Source organism: Lissotriton vulgaris, chromosome 8 (assembly GCF_964263255.1).
Source record: "Lissotriton vulgaris chromosome 8, aLisVul1.2, whole genome shotgun sequence".
Lineage (NCBI taxonomy): Eukaryota > Metazoa > Chordata > Amphibia > Caudata > Salamandridae > Lissotriton > Lissotriton vulgaris.
The window spans coordinates 1239594271-1239618372 of NC_141696.1; the positions used below are offsets into that span (position 1 = coordinate 1239594271).

A 24102-nucleotide genomic window follows, 5' to 3' on the forward strand; every position below is an offset into this window, starting at 1 on the left:
TGCATACACACTACTATCGAGATCAGCTACCGCACGCACTGCTTGCACTACCGCAGACGAACCACAACAGACATTCTGTACGTGCTCAGCTGAGCCTGCGGCCACAGATGTGCGTACACACTACAACCCAGGCCAGCAACCGCACGCACTGTGTGTACTAGGATATCGCCGTCCCATATCCTCTACGTGCACAGCTGGGCCCGCGGCCACAGATGTGCAGTCTCTCCACTGCCTAGGCCAGCTTGCACTACCGCAGACATGGACCACACATTCATTCTCTACGTGCACAGCTGAGCCTGCAGCTATACCACAGCCTAGGCCAGCAACCGCACGCTCTGCTAGCTATGCTCTGCAGATACAAACCACAGGCATCCTCTAAGTGCACAGCATAGCCTGCTGGTACAGATGTGCAGACACTACTACATACGCCAGCTACCGCACGCACTGCTGTACTACCGCAGATTCGCAACACCCCACACACCCTCTGCGTCTACTGGCTTTGCCTTGTAGATCTGAACCGCCACAGACCTATGCTGGAAGCTGGGCCTGCTGCTACAGATGTGCATATTCGCCACTGCCGAGGCCAGCTACTGCACGCACCGCTGGCTATACTTCTGCCGTAATGCACCACCCCACACCCCTTGTACGTGGACAGCTGGGCCTGCTGCGAGAGCGGGACGAAGGAGAGCTGTAGGCGGAGGGAGGGGGGGAGCGGGACGAAGGAGAGCTGCGGGCGGGGGGAGCAGGACGAAGGAGAGCTGCGGGCAGAGGGAGAGGGGGGAGTGGGACGAAGGAGAGCTGCGGGCGGAGGTAGGGGGGAGCGGGACGAAGGAGAGCAGAGGGAGTGGGGGGAGCGGGACGGAGGAGAGCTGCGGGCGGAGGGGGGGGGGGCGGGACGAAGGAGAGCTGCGGGCAGAGGGAGGGGGGTAGCGGGATGAAGGAGAGCTGCGGGCAGAGGGAGGGGGGAGCGGGACGCAGGAGAGCTGCGGGCGGAGGGAAGGGGGGGCAGAGCAGGACGAAGGAGAGCTGAGGGCGGAGGGAAGGGGGGACGAGCAGAGCAGTTCTGGAAACCACCACCACCGTCTTTCTCCGAGGCAAAGCATAAATGCCTCGGAGAAAGCATGGTAATTTTCGCATTCGGGGGCATGTGTTTTTAGGTTTGAGTGACGGATGACGTCCCAGGTAGAAAGAACCTAAAATTAAACGCCCCCGAATCCGAAAGAGACGGGGCTTTATTGGAGTGACTCCATTCTCCTCCAATGGCTGGCCTCCGTTTAGGAAGCCAGCCAATGGAGGAGAATTGAGGATAGAGGCGGGTTCAAAGCCCCTAACTCCAAAACATGAATTCTTCGGGACTCCGCCCCTCACTGCTCCGCAGTGAGAAGCGACAGGTCTCTCGACCTAAAAACGGCCTACATACTGACCTGAGAGCAGGGCTTTAAGTGTGATGAAAAAACCTCTAGATTGCCTCCAGATAAATATTACAACAAGTAAAATTACACCTAGAACAAGCCAGTACTATTGGCTTTGTCAGTGGTTATTAGTTGCATAAGATGAATAAGCAACATCTACAGCTTCCTTGTACATAATATTGAAAATGCTTCAGTTCTGACATGATGAGACTGAGAAAGAACTATAAGGAGTCTCACTGAAGTTGCATTAAAGGTAGCGAAGGGTGGCACTGCGGCATAGTTAAGCTTTGTTTTTTCACTCTGAGGGTGAGGGCAAAAATGGAGAGCGGGCTGTCTCATCACCTGCTTTTCAGAACTTTCATTCATTGTGCATACACTGGATCAATATTTTTGCAGGCAAAGTTAGGAACACGAGTATAGGTCCCCTTTTCAATGTCCATTTTAATTTACTGCCCAGTCTAAGACTTGAGTCTTAGACTGGGCAGCATTACAGCATTTGTACTGTTTTATCTTCCTTGTATGCGATTATAAATCAAAAAAACATTTGTAAACAAAAAAATGCATATTTTTGCCTAATGTACTTTTTGAGCACTGTGATACAGAGCTAGAATTGTCATATGTTTATATCATGTGGAAATAGCTTTACCATATCTTTTGGCTCTCATGCCGAGTCAAGTGCAACCTGGCCTCCCAGAGCCACATCCTAGGCACATGAATGTCTGCATAATAGGCCCCTCCGGCATCTTTCATCTCAAATTAGTCTTTCCTAAATTGTCTGCTTCTACAAAGAAAAAGCTGCAGCACTCTTAGTTCATTTTTAACTATAGAGACTGTAAAGTAGAAAATGTAATTGAGTCTGTCCTGTATCCACCACACCAATTTCTGAATGATTTCTATTATACCAGTAAAAAAAACCACATAATATGAAACTCTAGTTATGGGAATCCTCCTATGGTTCTGAGCAGTTAAATTGTTTCTACAAATTGTAATTATACAATCTTTTCCTTTGTGCAGTAGCCACAATGAGATGTTCTGTTTTTCTTTTTCAGATTAATCGATTTCATAATGTTATACTTAATAGCGAGTTGAGTAGTATAGTTAATGAGGTACACATGGTAGATCGTTGAAATATTTGTGTTGCTCAGGTTTTGTCTTCAATAATGACATTTTACTGTTTTTACAGGGGAAGAGAAATGTACAGGATGCTGCTGGAGATGTAGATTTGAAAAGGTTTGATGGTGCTGGGTACGACAAGGATCTAGTGGAAGCTCTGGAAAGGGACATTGTGTCGAGGAATCCTAATGTTCACTGGTATGATAAATTCTCGACCACATATTTTTCTCATACAGCTTGATGATCCCATGTGCTTTTTTCCATTTAAACTCGCTGCTCCATGATATTTCAGACACACTTTTGTCTCCGAATGACTTTGTACCCATGACACGATTGATGCATCTACAGTGAGAATATTAGAGTGACCCTTTACAGAGATGTAATCGGCCACCGGAGTGGCATGGTTCCAAGGAAAATTCATCAATCAAATAGACTTAACATGATACTTCTTGAGGCATCCCCTACATGACAATAGTTATGTTACATGATTATTCCAAAAGAAAGATAACATTTGTGAAATATTTGGTTGAGTGACAGTAAATAAGCAGTCTTAAAACAAAAGCTAAAATAGTGACGTTCCTCCCTGAATTAAAATGCTTGAAACATTTCCTTGAACATTCTGTGGTAGCATCTTACATTTTTTGATCTTAACACTTTTAAATGATTAAAACAGCCCTCTTAGCTTACTTTCCCTCTGATTCCCTGTTAAACTATTTATGCAGAGAGAATACAAATTATACATTCTATAAGCCTATAAATGTGCGCTTAACAGACTTTTGAAAAACAGTAACACTCTTTTATTGCTGCAGTTTTAATACATGAAATTAAATCTTGATCATCTCAACCCATACATCCACATGGATCCTAACCAATAACAAATCATCTCTTTATGCATGTCCCCCTTCAACTGTTTAGCATTTTTGCCTCTTTCTCAAGCGGTATCCTTGTGAATGGTTATTAATTTTAGAAGGTTCTATTGGATCTTTTTACTTATATCAAAGGCATATTTTGCTTCCCTGTGATATATGAAAACCTCACTTGTATTTCCTATTATTCGCTACAACTATGTTTCCTATCCTTCTTCCTGGGATTCTTTCTCAACAGGCATTTTTCTTCTTCCTGGCATCAGTGATTTCTATTTGACTTCCCTGAGGGTTTTAAGCTTTTAGGTATTAATATGGAAATGCTGCAGCAGCATCCCCCTCCTTGGATACATTTCCTAAGAGTGACCTGTTCATAAATTACCACTCACATTTGACCCATCTAAGTATGTAAACTTTGTTCCTCTTTTAGGCTTCCTCTTAACTTCACTATAACGTGTTCTACTTTTACCTTAGCCACACCTTGGGCCCCACTTACCAGCATATTTCCACATGTTTGCCAGCCTGAATCTCTCATAGACTCATGTGTTCAGCTTAGCATTCCCTCTACCATTTGGGTCAGAAAAGTTTACTTGTTTTTTTTCAAAGATTCTTTTTATTTGGGGTGTGAGATGTGGATGTATCTGAAATCAGGCTATTCTAAGACATCAACCTGTGGCTCAAAATACTGTAAAACTGACAACCCCTGTAAATGCCGTATCTGCCATTGTGTCAAGTTGCACGTAGAGGCGTGGAAGAATATGAGAGACATAACTTAACAAAAAAGATAACTATTTTTTGTGGTATGAACCCGAGAGCAAATCATACAAGAAAGTGTACGATTTTTCAATTTTTAATTATTTTGGGTTTCTATTCTTTCAGCAGTTCAAAAGTTATTGAAAAAAAAGTAATTCAAACCCAGTTTGCACTAAGAACTTTCATTTGATTAGCAACCATCCGACTTTTAACCAAAGTTTGTCAAGCAACCATGCAGAGAATTGTTACAAGGCATCTAACAATAAATTTTTAAGATCCTCGATCCTCAAAATTAGAACAGAATTGTTGGGCCATGTATGCCATATTAACAGAAAAGAGGTTGACTTTGGAAATTGTCCTCAAATGTGACTGAGGCTAAACACTGCTGATGAAGAGGGCTGTGGTACTGACGATGAGACTTTATAAAAAACACAGTCCCATTGAACTTCAAATCCTGTAGAAGCATAGCTCATTACTGCACATATTGAGGCAAAGAACACAATAGTATTTGATAATATTTCATCCCCCCCAGACTTTACTAACATGCAGGACTAAAAAAAAAAAAATCTCAGAATCACAAGATTGGCAGCAAAAAAATCCAAATTTGGCACTAGCATCTGCTTAGAAGAATGTCTTTGTCATCAACTCCACAATTATCATGCATGCATGTTTGAACAAAGCACAATTTTGGATGTCGAGGATCATTAAAAAAACCTGCATGCACCTCAACACCTTTCAAAAGCAAAGCAACATTTTTCAATTTTGAAAGCTCTGACCCTAAAACCTTGAAAAGTTCAATTAGAGAGAACATAAAATTAAAACAATACATTTTTTTCATCATAGTCAACTGTCTACATAAAGAAGACCATGATAGAGTTCAAGCGATAACACATTAGAATGAAAAAATGAGGCCTAGATAGCATTAATAAAGTTAAAATGTCAAAAACATCTATTAAGAAAGCAGGTGTGCCATTAGAATTTTATCTCCTCTTACATCCTTTAATAATTAGGTTAACAATTCAAATTATGCTTGAGTGGTGACAAATGGAAAACAAATATTGACAAACAAAAAGTAAGCTATATTGCATACATTCTGCAAGTGCAAGTTACACCATGCTAATCTGCAGTATTGAGACAGGCTATCTAGGCCTTAAGTACATTTGACATTTCCAAACACTAACCACCTGACAGGAGGTACTTGGTAGTGACGATTACTTTTAGCATGCATGTGTGGAGAAAGAAATAGCTAGTAGTTTCTTTTAGTTAGGTGATATCACTCTGTAGTCCCAAACTTATAGCCTAAGAGGAGAAGTGGTAGGCTACCTTTAGCATACCCTTTTGATGATCTTACAGCCATAGTGTAGTATAGTCAGGATAATGAAGCGTTCAGCCAACCACCTTTCTTGTTGAGTTTTTATTTATGCTTTTTTAAGATGGCCCAGGTTCATAGCAGGATCAAAGTTTGCAAGTTCAGAACAATTCCAACCCCCTACCCTTTTAGTGGGACTAGATACAGGGTGACTGAGCCTGTTTTGTTTTCATTAGGGACACCATTTCCCAATTTCAGTTATCGTCTCTGGGTTGTTCATTAGTATTCATATACAGAGGGTGCAACTTTCTAATCCCCCACCTCAAGCACTGGCGTTCGCCCCAAAATTCTTGAGTGTAATACTATCAAGACTCTGAAAAGGTCTCAGCAGGAAAAAGACAAAGTCAAATTATTGTATCTGTACATTTGCTAAACATCCTTAGAAAGAAGCTCACCCATGGAGGAGAGGAAGACCAGCAGAAATATCCCTCACGAGAGGACAGGCAAGGTGTTCCCCTGTTTGTCCTCTCCATTGAAGTAAGCTTAGCTTGCAGTCATTGAACGTTGGCCCTTCAAGAAGAGTAAAAGATTTAAAAAATCTTCCTACAGAGACTGTTTTGGGTTTTACAAGAAAATGCCCCATGTGCCAACTGTATAATAATACAAAAGTACCAAGGGCAACATTACACCTTTTTCTTAATTTACAGGTCGCCTTCCCTGGTATTGGTATGGATTTGGTAGGGCCTGTAAATGTTTCAAGGTGGGCATGTCAACATAATGGTCATAGTCGATTATGCCACATATTACCAAAATAAATCCTTTTAAGGGACACTTTTGCAACCCATCTGTGTGTTATACTTGTATCCTTCATTGCTTGGACTGGGATGCTCTGGAAATATTGAACAATAATGTTATTTCTTTCCTAATGAGAAAGGTTTTTCCCATATCACAGATTAAACACCTGGCCCTGGCCATCTTTCATCCTCAAACAGCTTGATGGAGTGCTCAAACCAGAACCTGAATCAATTTATAAGGAAAGCTGTAGCACCAAATGCCAAACATAGGAACCTACTATTATCAACTTTGTGTGGTGATACACAAGTCTCCATAGGTACAGCCTCTTGGAACTTCTTTTTAGTCGACAGCCTAAGAACATTTTGGATATGGTGGTGGAAGAATGAACTCAGGAGGATATTACTTTCCTAGTCAAATGTGTGCTGGCATTAAAAAGCTAGATACTAAGCAGTTCACCAAGCAGCTGCAGACCATCTAGGCAAACCCCTCACCAGGCAAGAAGACCAATCAATATATTTTGGGAACTTGAGTATACAACTTGCAACCTGGGGACAAGGTGTTGTCATTGTTACCAGCTGCTTCCAATAGTCTCTTGGCTCAGTGGCAAGGCCTGTACAAAGTAATAAAGTGTAGGACCAGTGACGTACAAAGTTGAACAACAAGACTGGAATCTCAGTGAACAGTTGTCATATTTACCTTCTTAAAAAAGGAAAGACACAAAATGCACTGAGCTAACAGGCATTCTTCCACAGACAAATACCGGTACAGAAGAATTGTTCCGCTCATGTCCCCCAGATCATGGCACGAAGTCTTGAACAAAACACCTGCTTCTTTAGAAGAGAAGAGAGGCTTACAGTAGCTATTGTAACAATAGCAGGGCCCATATTTTCCACTGTACCAGGAAAAACACAAGTGATGAAACATAAAATTGAAACGCTACCTAACAAAAAATGCTAGACTTTACCCTTCCAGAATACCAGACGCTAGATGGGGAGCAGGCTGAGAGAGAAATCAGTAGCATGTTAAAGTGCCTGGTCATATCTCATTGTTCCAAAGTCAGATAAATCCATCAGATTCTGCATTGGCTGTCAACAAGTGAACACAATCTTAATGCTTGATGCCTACCCAATGCTTTGGGGTGAATGAACTGATAGAGCAACAGAGAGAATCTAGGATCGTCATTACAGTTATCCTTACCAAGGGGTACTGGCAGGTTCCATTACTACAAGAAGATCAATGGAACACTGTTTTTTCCACCCCTTGGGATTGTTTCAGTTTATGGTTCTTCCATTTGGGCTGCATGGGGACTAGCCAAGTTTTAGAGAATGATGGACATATTATCATGACCTTACTCAAGATAAGTGGCTTCATATATAGACAATATCATAATTTACAGTTCAAACTTGGAGGAACACCTACATATTCTGAAAACCTTCCTTAGCATTTTACAGCCTGTGATGTTAATAGCGAACACTGTTAAATGTACACTCCAAGCTAGCTAGACAAGTGAGGTATCTGGGTACTCCTTGAGAACTGGATTAATCAAACCTCAGGTAGACAAAGTGGAGACTTTACAATACATTTCTTATCCAACATCCAACAAAGATGGCTGGTCTTTTTTGGGGGTGAAAGGATAATACCAATGTTTATCCCTTATTTTTTGCAGATCTGCCAGCTTCATTGGCTAACTTATTTAAAAAAAAGTATGTCCCAGTAAGGTACCATGGGGCCAGATCAGATATAGGTCTTCCTTGAAATAAAACAGGCCTTGTTTGAGGAACCGGTCTTCAGATGTCTTGATTTTTCGGAATTGTTTTTATTATAGACCTCTGGTTTTGTTCTGAGAGCTGTTTTGTCAAAGATTTTGAGATTGGTGCACATCCACTTCATTATATCAGTTATAAGTTTCTACTTCATAAATTCTGCTATAATAGAGAAAGAATGTTTAGGAATTTGCTAGGGAGAGGAGGTGTTACAATATTATCTATTGTGGCGTATATTCATTATTCATACCGATCTTGTCCCTGTTTAGTTACTGTTTTAACACAAAGATACAAATCAATGGATTCTGTTGTCGCTTTTAGCGTTACAACCTTCTTTCAAGGTGCAACAGGTACAGTTCAAGGAAATGGAAACGTTTTATTGAAGTTACCTGAAGCTAGCCTGATTGAGCATCAGGACCTTTGGGTAAGCGTATGTGGCAGGGTTAACAGAAGAAACCCATTATCGCCCATTAGGTGCGAGGTTCAAAGCAAATTGTGGGAAGGACAGAGAATGCTGCAGCCTTGTGGTCAGACTTCTATCTCCGCTAGAGGTTCGCCTGGCTGGCTTCTGTGGATGTGGCGGCAACAGCTGTTTGAAAATTTTGTCAGCCACAATTTAAGAGGGACAGTGTTTATCTGCTCCTTTTATTTAGAGACTTGTAAAACAAATATATAGCAACAAGCATATATCAGAAGGGCAAAAGTTATGACATGGCCAAAATATTAGCCATTTACTACAGACCAAAGAGTTACATAAGAAACCTCTATCACACAACTTTGGTTTAAAGGGGCTATAAGACCTAACTCTTGTCTGTAACAGTATGTATACAAATCTCCTGAATCACTTCTCATTCCTGTAACATCAAACATCTACCACTGGCACAGACCTTAGAGAGATAGAAATGGTCAACAAATGTCATCATGCATTTCCATGGAGTCACTCCTACGAGCGATATGACCATATCATACGTTTTTCCCCTTCTTGCTGAATATTTGTTTTACAAGTCTCTTAATAAAAGGTGCAGATAGACACTCTCCCTCTTAAATTATGTCAGAGGGAACTAGTTGTGTGTACTAGCTGTTCATGCGTACGTACTGTCTCCAAATACCAATTTGTTTTGCTAGAGCACATGCTCAGAGAACTTCCTTCCTGGAGTACACCAACTCTTCACTGGTGTGAGCCATAATTATTTTGCACACGCCAATACCTCCCTTGTCATTTGTAGTTACTTGGCATTGTCCATAAGCCCATTTGTGGGGCACAGCAGACCATCACAAGTGCATGGTATCTCCTCCTTTGTGCGAACTAGCACATTGGACTTCCTCCATGATCCACAAAGCGTGTCTTCCCATGGTGCGCGGCAGCTTCTCAATTTGGCACGAAAGCTCCTCTAAGAATACCTCCAAGCTGGATGTTCATGAGATTATCCAGTGTCATGGGACAAACCTACTTTCACAATTTGTGGCTGATGACGTCACAAGCTGGGAGGAGGCAATGAGATTAGCAACCACTGCTCTTCAATAGTTCCTACTCACCGGTAATGTGTGTCCTCTTGTTCTTCTTCTGCTATCCTAATCTGCATGTCCTACTGAATGCAGGCTGCCTCTAACCTATTGGCCCACAACCCCGTCCTTTATTGGGCAATCATCTTGAAGTCTGATGACCCTGTGGAATGTTAGGTTGAGTGGTCTTGTGGGTTATCTTAGAGGGTTAGAGTGTGCTGTTGAGCTTGGGTAATGGTGGTTGAAGTCTCCTGGTAAATGAATGTATCTTCACAACTAAAAAACATACCTGTTGATCTTCACTGAAGGCTGACTGTCTCCTCTTTGAGTTATTATTACAAAGCACTTCTTCCTTAGTACAAAACAACACTTCATGCCCTAATAATTGCCATGCCACCTCAGTCTGACTTGAATGATGGTTACCCAATATGGCATTAATATGTAGTTCTGCAAACAAAGCATGCATTAATGAAAAATGTTTTAACAACCCTCATATTTATCAATTGTGTTATAAACTGCTAACAAAAAACAGTTGATAAGATTATTTTGGTTATTCATGTGTTTTTCTCAGGGAAGACATAGCAGACCTAGAAGAAGCCAAGAAGTTACTGAGAGAAGCTGTTGTCCTTCCAATGTGGATGCCAGATTTCTTCAAAGGTATCCGGAGACCGTGGAAGGTGAGATTTTCTTATTTTATGTCACAATCTCTTCTGTCTTTCAGGGGCCGGGCACCTAAATAGTCATTTGGGCATGAAGGTTCTTGGCTTGAAGACAGGATGATCGTCTCCGGAAGCCAGCTTGTCAGATGTTGGAGAAAACACGAAGCTGGAATGTGCCCTTTAAGGAAACTGCCAGGAGGAAAAAATGGCAGTATCATAAAAAAAACTCCAGAAACTTGCCAATAGCAATAGCACAGCAACTTAACAAGAGTAAAGAACAGTGATCTAAGGGACAAGAACCAGACCAGAGCCTGGGAGCATTTTGACATACAGCACTGTAATGTCTGCTGGCTTTTATAGTAAAATATGACCAGGAAATGGAACTAGGAACAAAGGAAGTACTTCTTCCATATTGGTTAGGGAAGGCTTCATCATAGCCTATAGTATGGCATCCATGATGGATTGGGTGGATGAGTAGGAAGTCACGCCCCATCATGGCGAAATCATTTTGTTTTGCAAAATCCTTCCTGATGCTCAGACAATCATGCACACTTCCGAGGACCCCACCACTCTTGATGGATGCTGAAAGTACGTTATCATGTGAGTGCTTCCAGCAGGGAAGCCCCCATTTTCGCAAGAAGGGAAGCTTCTTGGCAGACGTGTTCCACAGGAGCGCCTGCGATAACCAAAAGGATGCAGCCCACAGGTTTGTCCAAACCCCGCTCCCTGAGCTCTAGGCTTATGGGGATTTAGTTAAAATCATTCCTCAGCCTCAGTGGCAATTAACATACAAAGCAAAGATGTGACAATTTGCAATTTGCACAGAGCAGTACATATCCGCAGCTACCCAATGCTGCTTAGAGCTTATCTTGTGTCTCTCTTATTCTTAGCTGAGTTGTGCCTGTCGCACATTTCCTTGACTCTCTGCATCTTTCGCTAACCATGCAGGCCGGCTGTGCTTTTCAGAGCACATATCTTTATGCTTATAACATTAGTCTGTGTCTCTTCTATGAACCCATTTCATCTTGGCCTTTACAAAGGACCTCATTCCCTCAGGGGGGCCTTGCTACTGGGGAAGGTGGAGATCTACAATTTGTGTAAAGCCACTGGTCCTGCAGAGGATCTATTTTAGAGGGACTCTGTCATGTGTATGCTGCAGCAGTTTGTTTTCCTAGTACTCCTCGTCATCTATCCATTCTATGGCGTGCTGAAGTTGTGAGGCCAGATAATACAAACCACTAAGTCCAGCAGCCCCAGGTCACCCTTTCATTTTCACGGTTTCCAACTTAACCCTACATCGTTTGCTCTACCAGACCAGGAAAATCCAACAAACTGTCCAATTTTTCAAACAGCTTTTAAGAAGATGCACTCATTGAGTTTGCATTATGTCTAAACATGTAGGTAGGTGGGTGGGAACACTCGTTCCATAATAGAAAGTGGCAGTGTTCCAGAATCCTACAGAACTACTCAATTCCCATTAGCAGCCTGACCACTTTGTGCTTGTGTTGCTTCTTTGATGTAAAACTTGTATGCCCAGGTATTGAAATCTATTCATTTCCCACCTAACACCCTGTTTCAACTGCAGTTCACAGTTCATTCTTGCACACCGCCACACAGAAGATGGCTTGTTTTCGTCCAGGTGATGTGAATCCCCAGAAGCCCTCCAATTCCTGATGCAGTGGTGGCTGCCCTGTTTCATCAGCATAATTTGTCACTCAGGAATGTGGAATTACTTTCTTCTATTGCCCGGGACATATTGAGGCCTATTAAGAAACTCCATATACTAGTACTTCAATAGCACTTCTCACATGCTACAAAATGCTATTCACATACCTATACTCGGACGTCTCTGTATCTCCTGTCTCTTCTGCATAGAGATCTCCCTCCCAAACCTTGGAGATCTCTGCACCTATTTGCCTATGTTTTATTAGTAAATTTGGAAGGGACAAGAATTGGATGGAAAATATCCAGTCCTTTGATGAAGACATGGTGAGAGCAGGGGTCTGAGGGTGCTTCAATGTATATGGAATGCATAGTTGTGGTTTCTTGAGTGGTGATCGTGGTCAGGGTGGTCCTCTTGTCGTGTAGTTTCAACTATTCAGTAGGAACTGCGTGTTTGTGGATGAAATAAACATTGGGATAGCGCCAGACTGATTCTATGCACCTCCGCAGTATATGTTGTCCCATAGACCTGCTAGCTCACAGTCCCAGTATAGGCCCCCCCCCCCCTTAACCTGTCCAGGGAGCTAGCAACTCGGGCAACCACTGAGCATGAGAACCCTTTTGCCTCAGGAACCATGGTGACAGTCCTAGAACCTTTCCCTCATACACTCTTTTGCTCAGAGAAATGTACAAAGAATACACAAAAGGACGGTTTCAATGTTTATTGAACCAGTGTGATTCTTCTATAGTATAAATGTGCTACAAGGATCAATAGACCGCATTAGATAAAAGTTATAACAAGTATCAGGACAGTGAACAATACAAAAAGTTCCAATATCCTACTGAAATAACGTATATATGCAAGCATATAAAATAATATAACAATCCGGCGTACTCCTAATATGCGTACCCTAACCTGAGTATCTAGGGTGCATGTGTATGTTCTGCCAAGAATCCCCTTACTGGATGAACCAAACCTCCATTACCTGATGGGTAAAAATGTAGGACTCCTTCTTGGTTAATAGTTGAACAACCCTCACTGAGATGTTAGTCAGAAGCTGGGCAAAAGCGTCTACCTGTAGAGACCTCTCATTGTTAGCAGAAGCTCCTCGTCTGACCTCTGACTTAAACCAAAAACAGATGCTTATTTATAGAAAAAGGCTTCCATGCCTTTGGCTGAGATTGTGATCAGGGAGGCATTGTTTGCTACAGATAGCTGTGTCACCATATGGACAAAAATAACAAACACATTTGCTTATCGTACATTTAGGCCTTGTACATGGTGTTAGGGCAATACAATAGTCTTCCTGCGTAGTTGACTTGTGTAAGCAAGGTTGGTGTTTCCAAGAAAGTAACTCAGTGTCACAAATGCCAATGTGTGTCAAAAGTTCATGTAAAATGACAATATTTCCTTCGAGGCCTAACCAGGACACATGACACTCGGAGTGTTGGTAGACATTGGCAGGAGGGCTGGTGATCTTGTTGCTGAAGATAGGGACTGCTGGATGCAGAGCTTCTGAGAGGGGGTTATACTGGTGGAGCTTGCTGCCTGAGAGGTGAAGTCTTTCACTATTGCAAAGATTTCCTTGGCACTGTTGGTGCTGCTTTTGATGCAGTCATTGAGCTTGGAGCATTTGACGGCTTTAATTTGCTAATGGTAGCATCTGAGGGCAGATTTGTAGGTGTTCTTGTGTTTGTTGATCTGACTATGTCTCCATCTGCGTTCAAGTTGCTTGCAGTGGTGTAGTGTGAGCCTGAGCTCTTCCGTGCACCAGCTTGCTTGCAGGCTGGTTCTCGTGGCTTTGTTGGCTTTGAGAGGAGCCAATGTATCTGTGAAGGTAGTGATCCAGGCATTAAAGTTGGAGATGGTTTCGGGGAGTTTGTTGTGTCGAGGTCAGTGGTGTCAGTTCAGAACACCAGGATGTTTCTGAGATCTTGTTGTAGTCTCTTTGGGAAGATTTGGTGATGGTGCGTCTGTGGTGATGTGGAATAGGTATGCTGAAGTTGATGAGGGTGTGGTATCACCAGGTGCTCGGCGTGGGTTTGTCTACTATGATGTTGCTGATGCTGGCTAAAATGGGGTCCAGTAGGTGTGTTAGAATCGGTGCTGTCCTCCAGGTGGTCGCTGAAGAGGATGAAGGCACTGGAGTCGGGTTGAGGGGGAAACAAAGTCCATAATTGTGCTGCTGGAGTTGGCATGTTATCTGGGAGAAAGGTTGATGAGGATGCCACTCATTTTTCCAACTCCAGTCTACGCAGAAGTAGAGAAGGTGTTGGACTTAAAATTCAACACTAGTCCAACAAGGCACCTCCTGAAGCAAGTCATTGTAATGGCTGTGTGGTAAACGAAGTTTCCCGTAGTTGTCGGTGATGAGGGGTTTGAAGGTCAAGTGTTCTGTATTGCTGGTGGTGCTTTCCAAGGTAATGGAGCATTGGATGGATTCTTTAAGATGTTAGAGATTCCACCTCCGATTCTGTTTGTCTTGTTCTGTCTTTTGATCTTGCATCTAGGAGGGATTGCAGTTGCTTTGACATGAGTCAAGTTTCGGTCAAGAAGAGCAGGTCCGATGAGCGGTTGTGTAGCAGATCAAACATTTTGGTGGCATGTTTAGTGAGGGAGCGAGAGTTTAGGAGTATGCAGGACAACGAGTAGTGTGGTGAAGTGGGGTCAGGTATGTGTGGTTGAGTGTGTTGGATGTGTGAGGTGCATTGGGAGAGTGCGGTGGGTGCATGTGAAATGGTAGGTGGCGCAGGAGAATGCACCTTCATCGTGGGTGGCAAGACGCAGTAGCAGCACTGGGAGATGCAATCTGGATTCAGGGTGTGGAGGGTCGTGGTGGAGTAGCGACGGTGTGGGACAGATGGTTGGGAGAAGGGACAGCGGTCCTGGCGCAGTGCATGGGCAGGACCCGGTTAGACTCAGACGAGCATGGCTATGGTGCGCCAGCGGTGCGCCTGCTGCTCACGTTGGTGCTGCAAACGCCATTAAGTGAATACAGGTTTGCTGGGAAACCAGGGATGTCAGTTCCTGTGCCGATGGATGATGAGTGTTCCAGTGATTCACTTCCTGTACCGATGTATGATGGGAAATCCAGTCATGTGTTTTCCTGTACACTGCTGACTTTAGCTGAGAGTCAAGGTGGACTCTTGAGACTTAGATGGCTAGTAGGGGATACCCTGGATGTTACCAGTAGTAAATGAGGGATAGCCGCTATTGCTAATGTGAGGAGGGATTGGAACAGGGAATTGCCATAGAAACACTAGAGCCCTGACCCCAAGGTGGATTGTGTAGGTGTATGTGAATGTCTGATTTTTCCTCTGTGTGGGTAGCTGTAGAAATAAAGTACTTCTCTTTTTTGCAGTGAGTATTTGGCTGGACTGTGGCTTATTGCTGCTGCTGCATGTTTTATTTTGAGTTTTGACCCCATGTTCAGTATACTGTATCAACACCTTCGCACCTTCCCTAGTCCCCCCACATCGCGAGGGACCCTTGGATTGCTTGTGCTATGCTATCCCTGAGAGTCAAGTGAGAAGTGGCACTTGGTCCAGTTAATCAGAATACATAGTAAGTCGGGCCTGGGATATCAGGAATAAACGGCCCCAACCCTCATGGTTGGACCCTATAACCCCTACTTTCCCTATGGCCCTCTGAAAGGGGTTCTGACACTTACCTATCCTTCATTGGCAAGATCATTAAAAAGCTGTCTGCTTTCAACTCCTATATCAAATCAGAGCTAACCATCCTTCGCTTGACTACCAATCTGTCTTTAAATCATGCTGCAGCAGAGAGACGTTACTTTAAACAGCATAGATAAACCCTTTCTGGTCGTAGATGAAGATCACCCCTATGTCTGGATATTGTTGGACCTCTCAGCTGCCTTTGATACCGCTGACCACCCAACCCCACACCCTGTAGTCTTAAATGGGATTCACCGTCAGTGTCCTTTCTTCTGTGGTTCTGCTCCTACCTGTTAAATCAACACCAATGTGTTCACATGGACACCCCCCTGGCCTTAAAGATCCCAATTTCCTGCAGAGTATCCCAGAGTCCATATGGATCTACATGGAGCAACTTGAAGCTGTACACATAGATGATAACATAATAGATTCACCAATATGCCAACAATACACAGCTCTACCTGAAAGAAAGCTAACGCCTTAAACACTACCTGCATCTATTCCAGATGTGGATGTCCAGCCCCTAACTGAAGCTCAACCCAACCAAGAAGGAATTGCTGTTATTTGCCAAGAGAAACGAGCAAGCAATATTACAAACTTGACACAGTGACAAGCCCCAACTTTCTCCCAATGCCTAGTCACTTGGATTCACCTTGGGCACCAGCCTCACTCTCTAGTAACAGATTACGAAAAAAATAAGAAAGGCCTAGTACCAGTTCCATCTTCTAAAGAAAGTGGAAACATAGCTTCAAGAAAGTGGTTTCAGAACTGCTGTTCAAGGTAATGCCCTGCTCCATGCCCTCCCAGACTTCACACCAGCACTCTAAGAAAATCTTACACGCTGATACACGCATCATCCTGTGTTGGAAGCAATATGACCTCTATCCAATGGCTTCCATTACCAGCCCACACCATCTTCTAAATCAGCTGCATCATTTACAAAGCCATCCTGAACAACACCCCTGCTTATCTTGTAAAGAAGCTCACCATCCCAGTTTGATCTCGGCACACCCACCTGCAGACACCCAGGATAAGGAACAGCATCCCTTTGCCCATAATTCGTCAAAGAGCTCTCCAACCCCAACGCCGGAAACAACGACATCACCCCTTCGAAAGACCTCTGCAACTCCCTCGCCTCCTACTTCCACAACAAGATCGCAGACATACACAACAGCTTCAGCACTCAACCGACGAGCACCACGACCGAACCACCGCCCCCCCCCCCCCCCCCCCCCCCCCCCCCCCCCACCACCCTCCGCTCCTGGACTCCGATCAGCACCGAAGACACCGTCCGCGCGATGAACTCCATCCACTCCGGATCTCCAACCGACCCCTGACCTCACCACGTCTTCAACAAGGCCAACGCTATCATCGCACCCCACCTGCGGGACATCATCAGCTCCTCCTTCGACACCGCTACCTTCCCGGAGAGCTGGAAACAGCCGAACTCAGCGCTCTACTCAAGAAGCAATCGGCTGACCCCACCGACCTCAAGAACTACCGCCCCATCTCGCTGCTCCCGTTTCCTGCAAAAGTCATCGAGAAGACCGTCAACAAGCAGTTGGCCGCCTTCCTCGAGACGAACGGCTCCCTCGACCCCTCGCAGTCTGGCTTCCGGGCCAACCACAGCACCGAGACCGCCCTGATCGCAGTCACCGATGACATCTGAGCGCTGCTCGACAACGGAGAAACAGCGGCCCTCATCCTCCTCGACCTCTCCGCGGCCTTCGACACTGTCTGCCACCGCACCCTAGTACAACGCCTCCGCAACGTCGGAGTCCAGGAGAAGGCACTGGAGTGGATCATCTCCTTCCTCGCTGGAAGGACACAGAGTCCGCCTCCCCCCGTTCAGATCCGAAGCCACAGAAGTCATCTGCGGCGTCCCTCAAGGCTCCTTGCTCAGTCCAACCCTCTTCAACATCTACATGAGCCCCCTCGCAGACATCGCACGCCAGCACAACCGCAACATCATCTCCTACGCCGACGACACCCAGCTGATCCTCTCCCTTACCAACGACCCCACCACCGCCAGAGCCAACCTACACGAAGGGATGAAAGACGTCGCCGAATGGATGAAGAACAGCCGCCTGAAACTGAACTCGGACAAGACGGAAGTCCTCATCCTGGGATCCTCACCCTCCGCCTGGGACGACACCTGGTGGCCCCCCGCCCTAGGCAGCGCACCCAAACCAACAGACCACGCACGCAACCTGGGCTTCATCCTGGACTCCTCCCTCTCCATGACCAGACAAGTCAACGTCGTCTCCTCGTCGTGCTTCAATATCCTGCGCATGGTACGTAAGATCTTCCGGTGGATCCCCACCGAGACCAGGAAGACGGTCACCCAGGCCCTCGTCACCAGCCGTCTGGACTACGGCAACACCCTCTACGCCGGAACCACCGCCAAACTCCAGAAGAGACTCCAGCGGATCCAGAACGCCTCAGCGCGACTCATCCTGGACATCCCCCGTCGCAGCCACATCTCCGGACACCTGAGAGATCTGCATTCGCTCCCGGTCAACAAGAGAATCACCTTCCGTCTCCTCACCCACGCACACAAAGCCCTACACAGCCAAGGCCCAGGATACCTCAACGGCCGCCTCAACTTCTACGCTCCCAAACACCAGCTCCGTTCGACCAGCCACGCCCTCGCCGCCGTCCCCCGCATCCGCAGAGCCACCACAGGGGGACAGTCCTTCTCCTACCTCGCCGCCAAACATTGGAACTCCCTCCCCACCCACCTCCGCCTGACCCAGGACCACCTCGCCTTCAGGAGGCAACTCGAGACCTGGCTGTTCGAGCAGTAGCGGATCCCCCCCCCCCAGCGCCTTGAGACCCTCTGGGTAAGTAGTGCGCTATATAAATACGATGATTGATTGATACTGCCCCAGTAGGCACTTGCGTCCCCCAGAGAGGCTGTAATTCCATGAAGGCTTAGATTAGTGCAATTAAAAATTATACACCGCAGGTACTACACTAGGACACTCCTACATAAGATACATCGCTCAGACACACCGCTCTGCCTCAGGCAATGCGGAGAAACAGGCACATTCTACAATACTATTTGGCTATGTCCAAAGATAGTATACTACTGGATGGCGGTGATGCGAACACTCTCCCAGGTTACACATGTCACCATACTGCCAGACCCGAGATGCTGTCTACTCAACATCTGGGAACCTACAGATTTAAGTGCGGTTGCTCAGGACTGGGTAACTTTAGGCATGATGGTAGCACAACAAAACATTGCACAACGCTGGGGATCCAGGGTTGGCCCTGCTCTCAGTCAATGGTGCAAAGATATGGACATGGCGATGACGGCGGAAAAGTCAGTATATGTTCACCGAGGGTGTCCCAAAAATTGAGAGACAGTATGAGGAGGCTGGAACATCTGTCAGGGTAATATAAGGTTCGAGGCATGTGGGCTGCTAAATTCATATCTTAGCATTAGATCGCCGCCTAGTGTTGGGTCCGGATGATCGCACATTGTTGTCCTGGAAGAGTCTTCGAAGTGTCCTGAGATAGGTGGCTCCTCCCCTGGACTACAGTGCGCATGGGCATCGGCTCCATCCCCAGATTGTTTTTTTCCGCCATTGGGTTCGGATGCGGTCTCGACGTCTCTCTGTCGGAACCGAGAAAACATAACTTTATTCGGCCAAAAGGCCTTGTATTTCTTACGTCGGTATTGTTTGCGTGCGGTCTCGAGTTCTTCCGTCTCTCGGAGCCGGAATCAGCGGAGTTTTTGCTCTTCGGACTTCGAGGCCTTCTCATCGCGACTCGACAGCAACTTTTCCGGCATGGAGCGGAGCCCTTTTAAACTCTGTCCGCTCTGTGGGGCCAAATACCCACATATAGACGCGCACCCGGTCTGTAACAAATGCCTTTCACCAGACCATAACGAAGGAAACTGCAGAGCCTGTGCAAGTTTCAGGTCCAAGAAGACACTCAAGATTCGGCGCGCGGTGCGCCTGGAGGCCCACCAAACAGCCCCGGAACCGGACGACATCTTCGACGACCAAGAAGAAGAGGACCTGAGCCGTCATCTTCAAATCTCCCCGCCCGAGACGGAGGTCGAGGCGGATCCGGAGGACGACGACGGAGTCGTGGATCAAGGCCTTGAAAACGTCGACGAGGTAGGGGACGTCGAACAAGTTTATGGGGCCGTGGAAGATAGCTCAGGGGATGAGCTATGCCCCGAAGTTTACGGACATATGGAACGGGTCACGGGTTCGCCTGTCGGCCTTACCCAAGACCCCGTCGCGCAAGCCACGGCCCCGCCTTTAGGCCCGGCCACGGACTTACTTGCTGCACAGACGGTATCGAAACCGAAACAGAAACATACGGTATCGACTACACCTAAGATGGCCGAACCGAGACCGAAACTGAAACTTAAGGACTCCACCGTCCCTAAGATGGCGGCCGTACCACCTAAGTCAAATAAAAACGCTGCTTCATCGACTCCCTCGACCTCCGGTCCACAGAGATCGAAGAAGTCTGTCGATTCCACCGGTGTCAAAATCGGTGCCAGAGGAGGGATCCTCTAGAAAGGGTGGAACGCACAGGTCAACCGCTACAACGCCGGCAAAGCCCGCCAAGGACAGCGGCACGGCTCCGACGCCAACTGGGAAGTTGGTCGGACGCGTGGTAGAATCGGAGCCGACGACATCGCACGGATCGAAAACTGCCACATCTGCGCATCGATCCAGGGCCTCCGGGGTGGCGGACGCTGCATCATCGTCCAAGACTCAAAAGGGCCAACAGAACGTCGGATCCGAAGGCAAGATCAAGGATTCCTCGTCGGGGCCAAAGGCAACTGCGAATGAAACGTCCCTCGTCGCTGCTTCACTACAGAGAATTAGGGAGAAAGCCGCTGCTTCGTCGGCGCCGACGCCATCGCCACAGAAGGCGATAGACGTTCCGGTCAAATCTGCCACTAAACTCCTCTACCTTCTGCCGCCAAAAGAGGCGCCGAAAGCCTTCGCAACAAAATCGGCACCGAAGAAGTCGGATTCTTCAACGGCAGGGACACTTTCGGGTCGAGGACTCGACTCAGAAGAGGATTCGGAGTGTTTTATCGACGCGAATACAGGCAAATTGACCCTTTACAAAAGGAAGATAACTTCGCAGCCGGTGGACTCCTATGTCATCCCCCTGAAGAAGAAAAAGTATCCACAGGACGCCTCAGGCCTCATGGAACCTATCCAGTCCCCTCCAAGAGGGAGCCCAACTCAGTCTCCAGACCCCTCTGACGGTGAGGGATATGGTGAAGATGACCAGTACACTTTCCCAGCTAATGAACCAGATGCACAGCCGGATTCATTTGATGACTTTGGGGACCAAGACACCCATAATGTGGGACAAGACCCACAGCCTTTCACTGCACGTGCATCCCCAACTGAGGATTCTGCAGGTTTCCATGCACTCATCGAAAGGGCAGCTGCTAATCATGATGTGGACATGCATGCTGACCCTGTTGAAGAGGACTTTCTATTTGACACTTTTGCAGTTTCAGAAAGAAATGTAAAGACACTGCCTATGCTCAAGGGGGTCCTCAAGCATGCGGCGGACATCTTTAAAGAACCAACCAGGGCGAGGGTGGTCAATCCACGTATTGAAAAAAAGTACAGACCAGCACCTGCAGACCCTGCATACATTCGGGGACAGTTGCCTCTTGACTCCCTGGTGGTCGCAAATGCCCGAAAGAGGGCCAACTCCCAAACAACGGGTGAAGCTCCTCCCCCGGATAAAGAGTCCAAGGTGCTAGAGGCAGGAGGCAAAAGGGTAGCTGCGCAGGCTGCCAATTTCTGGCGTATTGCAAATACACAGGCACTATTGGCACGTTATGATAGGTCGCATTACGACACCCTAGAGCAAATTGTGCAACACCTGCCTCCACAGTTTCAAGAGGGCACCAAAATGATTATACAGGAGGGACAACTGATCTCCAACGCAGCCATAAAGTGTGCACTGGATGCCGCGGACACAGCCGCTAGGACCATTAACACTAGCGTCATGCTGAGACGACAGGCGTGGCTCCGCATATCGGGGTTTAAACCTGACATTCAAACAACCATACTTAATCAACCAGTCAATCCTGATAGACTGTTTGGTCCAGATGTTGACGCCACCCTGGAAAAAATTAAAAAAGACACCGAAACTGCCAAATCTATGGGGGCCCTTCAATCACAACAGTTTTGTGGCAATACTTTTCGTCGCTCAGGTGCACGTGGAGTCACCAGAGGACAAATGGGTCAGCAGTCACAATTCTCTAGAGGTGGAGCACAATCCTCGTACCCCAAACAGAACAAGGGGGGCTACAGAGGTAACAGCACCAGAGGACGCGGCAAAGGGAACAACAACTCACGCGCCTCTACCCCAAGCAAACAGTGACTCTCTGTCACTGCCCCCCGACCACTTAACACCTGTCGGGGGGAGACTACAACAGTTCCTGCCCGTCTGGTTCAACATCACCACAGACAGGTGGGTGCGACAACTTGTTCAGTACGGTTATTGTCTAGAGTTAAAATCCACTCCACCCAACATTCCACCAAGGCAAAGGCCTATGTCCGCAGAGCACTTGCACTTATTGCAGCAGGAAGTGGTGGTGATGCTGCAAAAAGGAGCAATCGAGCTCGTACCAGTGGGGGAGGAAGGCACAGGGGTATATTCCCTGTACTTCCTTATTCCAAAGAAGGATGGTTCTCTCAGACCAATTCTGGATCTCCGTCCCCTCAATCTGTATATACTGTCAGAACATTTCCACATGCTTACACTGCAACAGATTCTTCCCTTGTTAAACCAAGGGGACTTCTTAGCAACCTTAGACCTCAAGGATGCTTATTTCCACATTCCACTTCACCCGTCCCACAGAAAATACCTCAGATTCACAATCCAAGGCAGGCATTATCAGTTCAAGGTCCTACCCTTCGGAGTCACCACGGCCCCAAGGGTGTTTACCAAGTGTCTGGCGACAGTGGCAGCGCACCTCAGGAGGCAGAACATCCATGTCTACCCCTACCTGGACGACTGGCTCGTTCAAGCCAAGTCGGAACAGCAGTGCGCCGCAGACATGTCAACCACCATTCACCTCCTTCACGACTTGGGTTTCTCGTTGAATTACCCAAAGTCGCATCTTCAACCGGCACATGTCCGGCAGTTTCTAGGTGCGACAATCGATACCCTGACGGCCACAGCTCAACCAAACCAAGTCAGGATAGAGGGCATGCAATCTCTAATCCGAAAGTTCAGACCACAACACTCACTTCCAGCGAGAGTGTTCATGCAGTTGATAGGCATGATGGCCTCCTGCATCTTCATAGTCCCTCACGCACGGTTGCATATGCGCCCGCTCCAGGAGTGCTTAGCGAATCAGTGGACACAGGCTCAGGGACAATTAACAGACCTAGTGTTGGTTACCAGTCGGGCATACGACTCTCTGCATTGGTGGACTCCACACAACCTTTGCAAGGGCCGACTGTTCCAGGAGCCAGTGCCACAGATTGTCCTAACAACGGACGCATCTCTCCAGGGATGGGGAGCTCATCTGCTCAATTTCACAGTGCAGGGACTATGGACAACGCAGCAACAGAAGATGCACATCAACTATCTAGAACTGATGGCGATCTTCATGGCGCTCAAGTCCTTCATTGTACATCTGTGCAACAAAGTGGTGTTAGTCCGGACGGACAACATGACCGCGATGTACTACATCCAAAAGCAGGGGGGCACCCACTCACCGCAGCTGTCTCATCTGGCTCAGAGCATGTGGAAGTGGGCCATTCAGAGGAACATCTTCCTCATGGCGGAGCACCTCCCAGGGAAGGACAATCAGATGGCGGATCTGCTCAGCAGATACAGCCATCAAATGCACGAGTGGGAGATACATCCATCAGTACTCCAGCCGTACTTCCAAAGGTGGGGTCATCCAGAGATAGACCTGTTCGCCACAAGGGAGAACGCAAAATGCCAAAGCTTCGCCGCCAGGTTCCCACACCCGCAATCGCAGGGCAATGCGATATGGATGAACTGGTCAGGCAAATTTGCGTACGCTTTTCCGCCGACACCTCTGATACCACTGGTGGCGAAAAAACGAAGGCAGCACTCGATGACACTCATCCTAGTTGCTCCAACGTGGGCGCGCCAGGCCTGGTACACCACGTTCCTCGAACTCTCAGTGGTTCCGCATCAAAGACTGCGCCTCACGCCCAGGCTTTTGACGCAGAACCATGGAGAAATTCAGCATCCAGATCCGCAACAGCTCAACCTGGCGATCTGGCTCCTGAAGTCTTAGAGTTTGGGTACCTCAACCTACCTCCTGAATGCATGGACATCATCAAGGAGGCAAGGAAACCAACAACCAGAGCATGCTATGCGGCAAAATGGAAGCGTTTTGTCATTTACTGCACCACCAATGACATCAACCCGCTAGATGCATCTATCCCTAACATCATTTGCTACCTGCTGCACCTTTACAAGTGCAAGCTAGCGTTCACTTCGATTCGGATACATCTATCCGCCATCGCAGCTTACCTTCAAAATAGGCAGCATCTCTCTCTCTCTTCAGAGTGCCTGCCATTAAAGCTTTCCTTGAAG

The 24102-nt window shown here is 46.7% G+C and overlaps 1 protein-coding gene across 1 annotated transcript in view; it reads left to right on the forward strand.

The window, feature by feature from the left end:
* The window catches only part of KATNAL1 (katanin catalytic subunit A1 like 1), a 321796-nt gene that overhangs the window by 161872 nt on the left and 135822 nt on the right, over positions 1–24102 (forward strand). Inside the window, exons 5-6 of the mRNA XM_086935151.1 lie at positions 2596–2723; positions 10083–10188. Of these exons, the coding sequence (XP_086791277.1) occupies positions 2596–2723; positions 10083–10188 (234 nt within the window). The remainder of the gene's footprint in view (positions 1–2595; positions 2724–10082; positions 10189–24102) is intronic.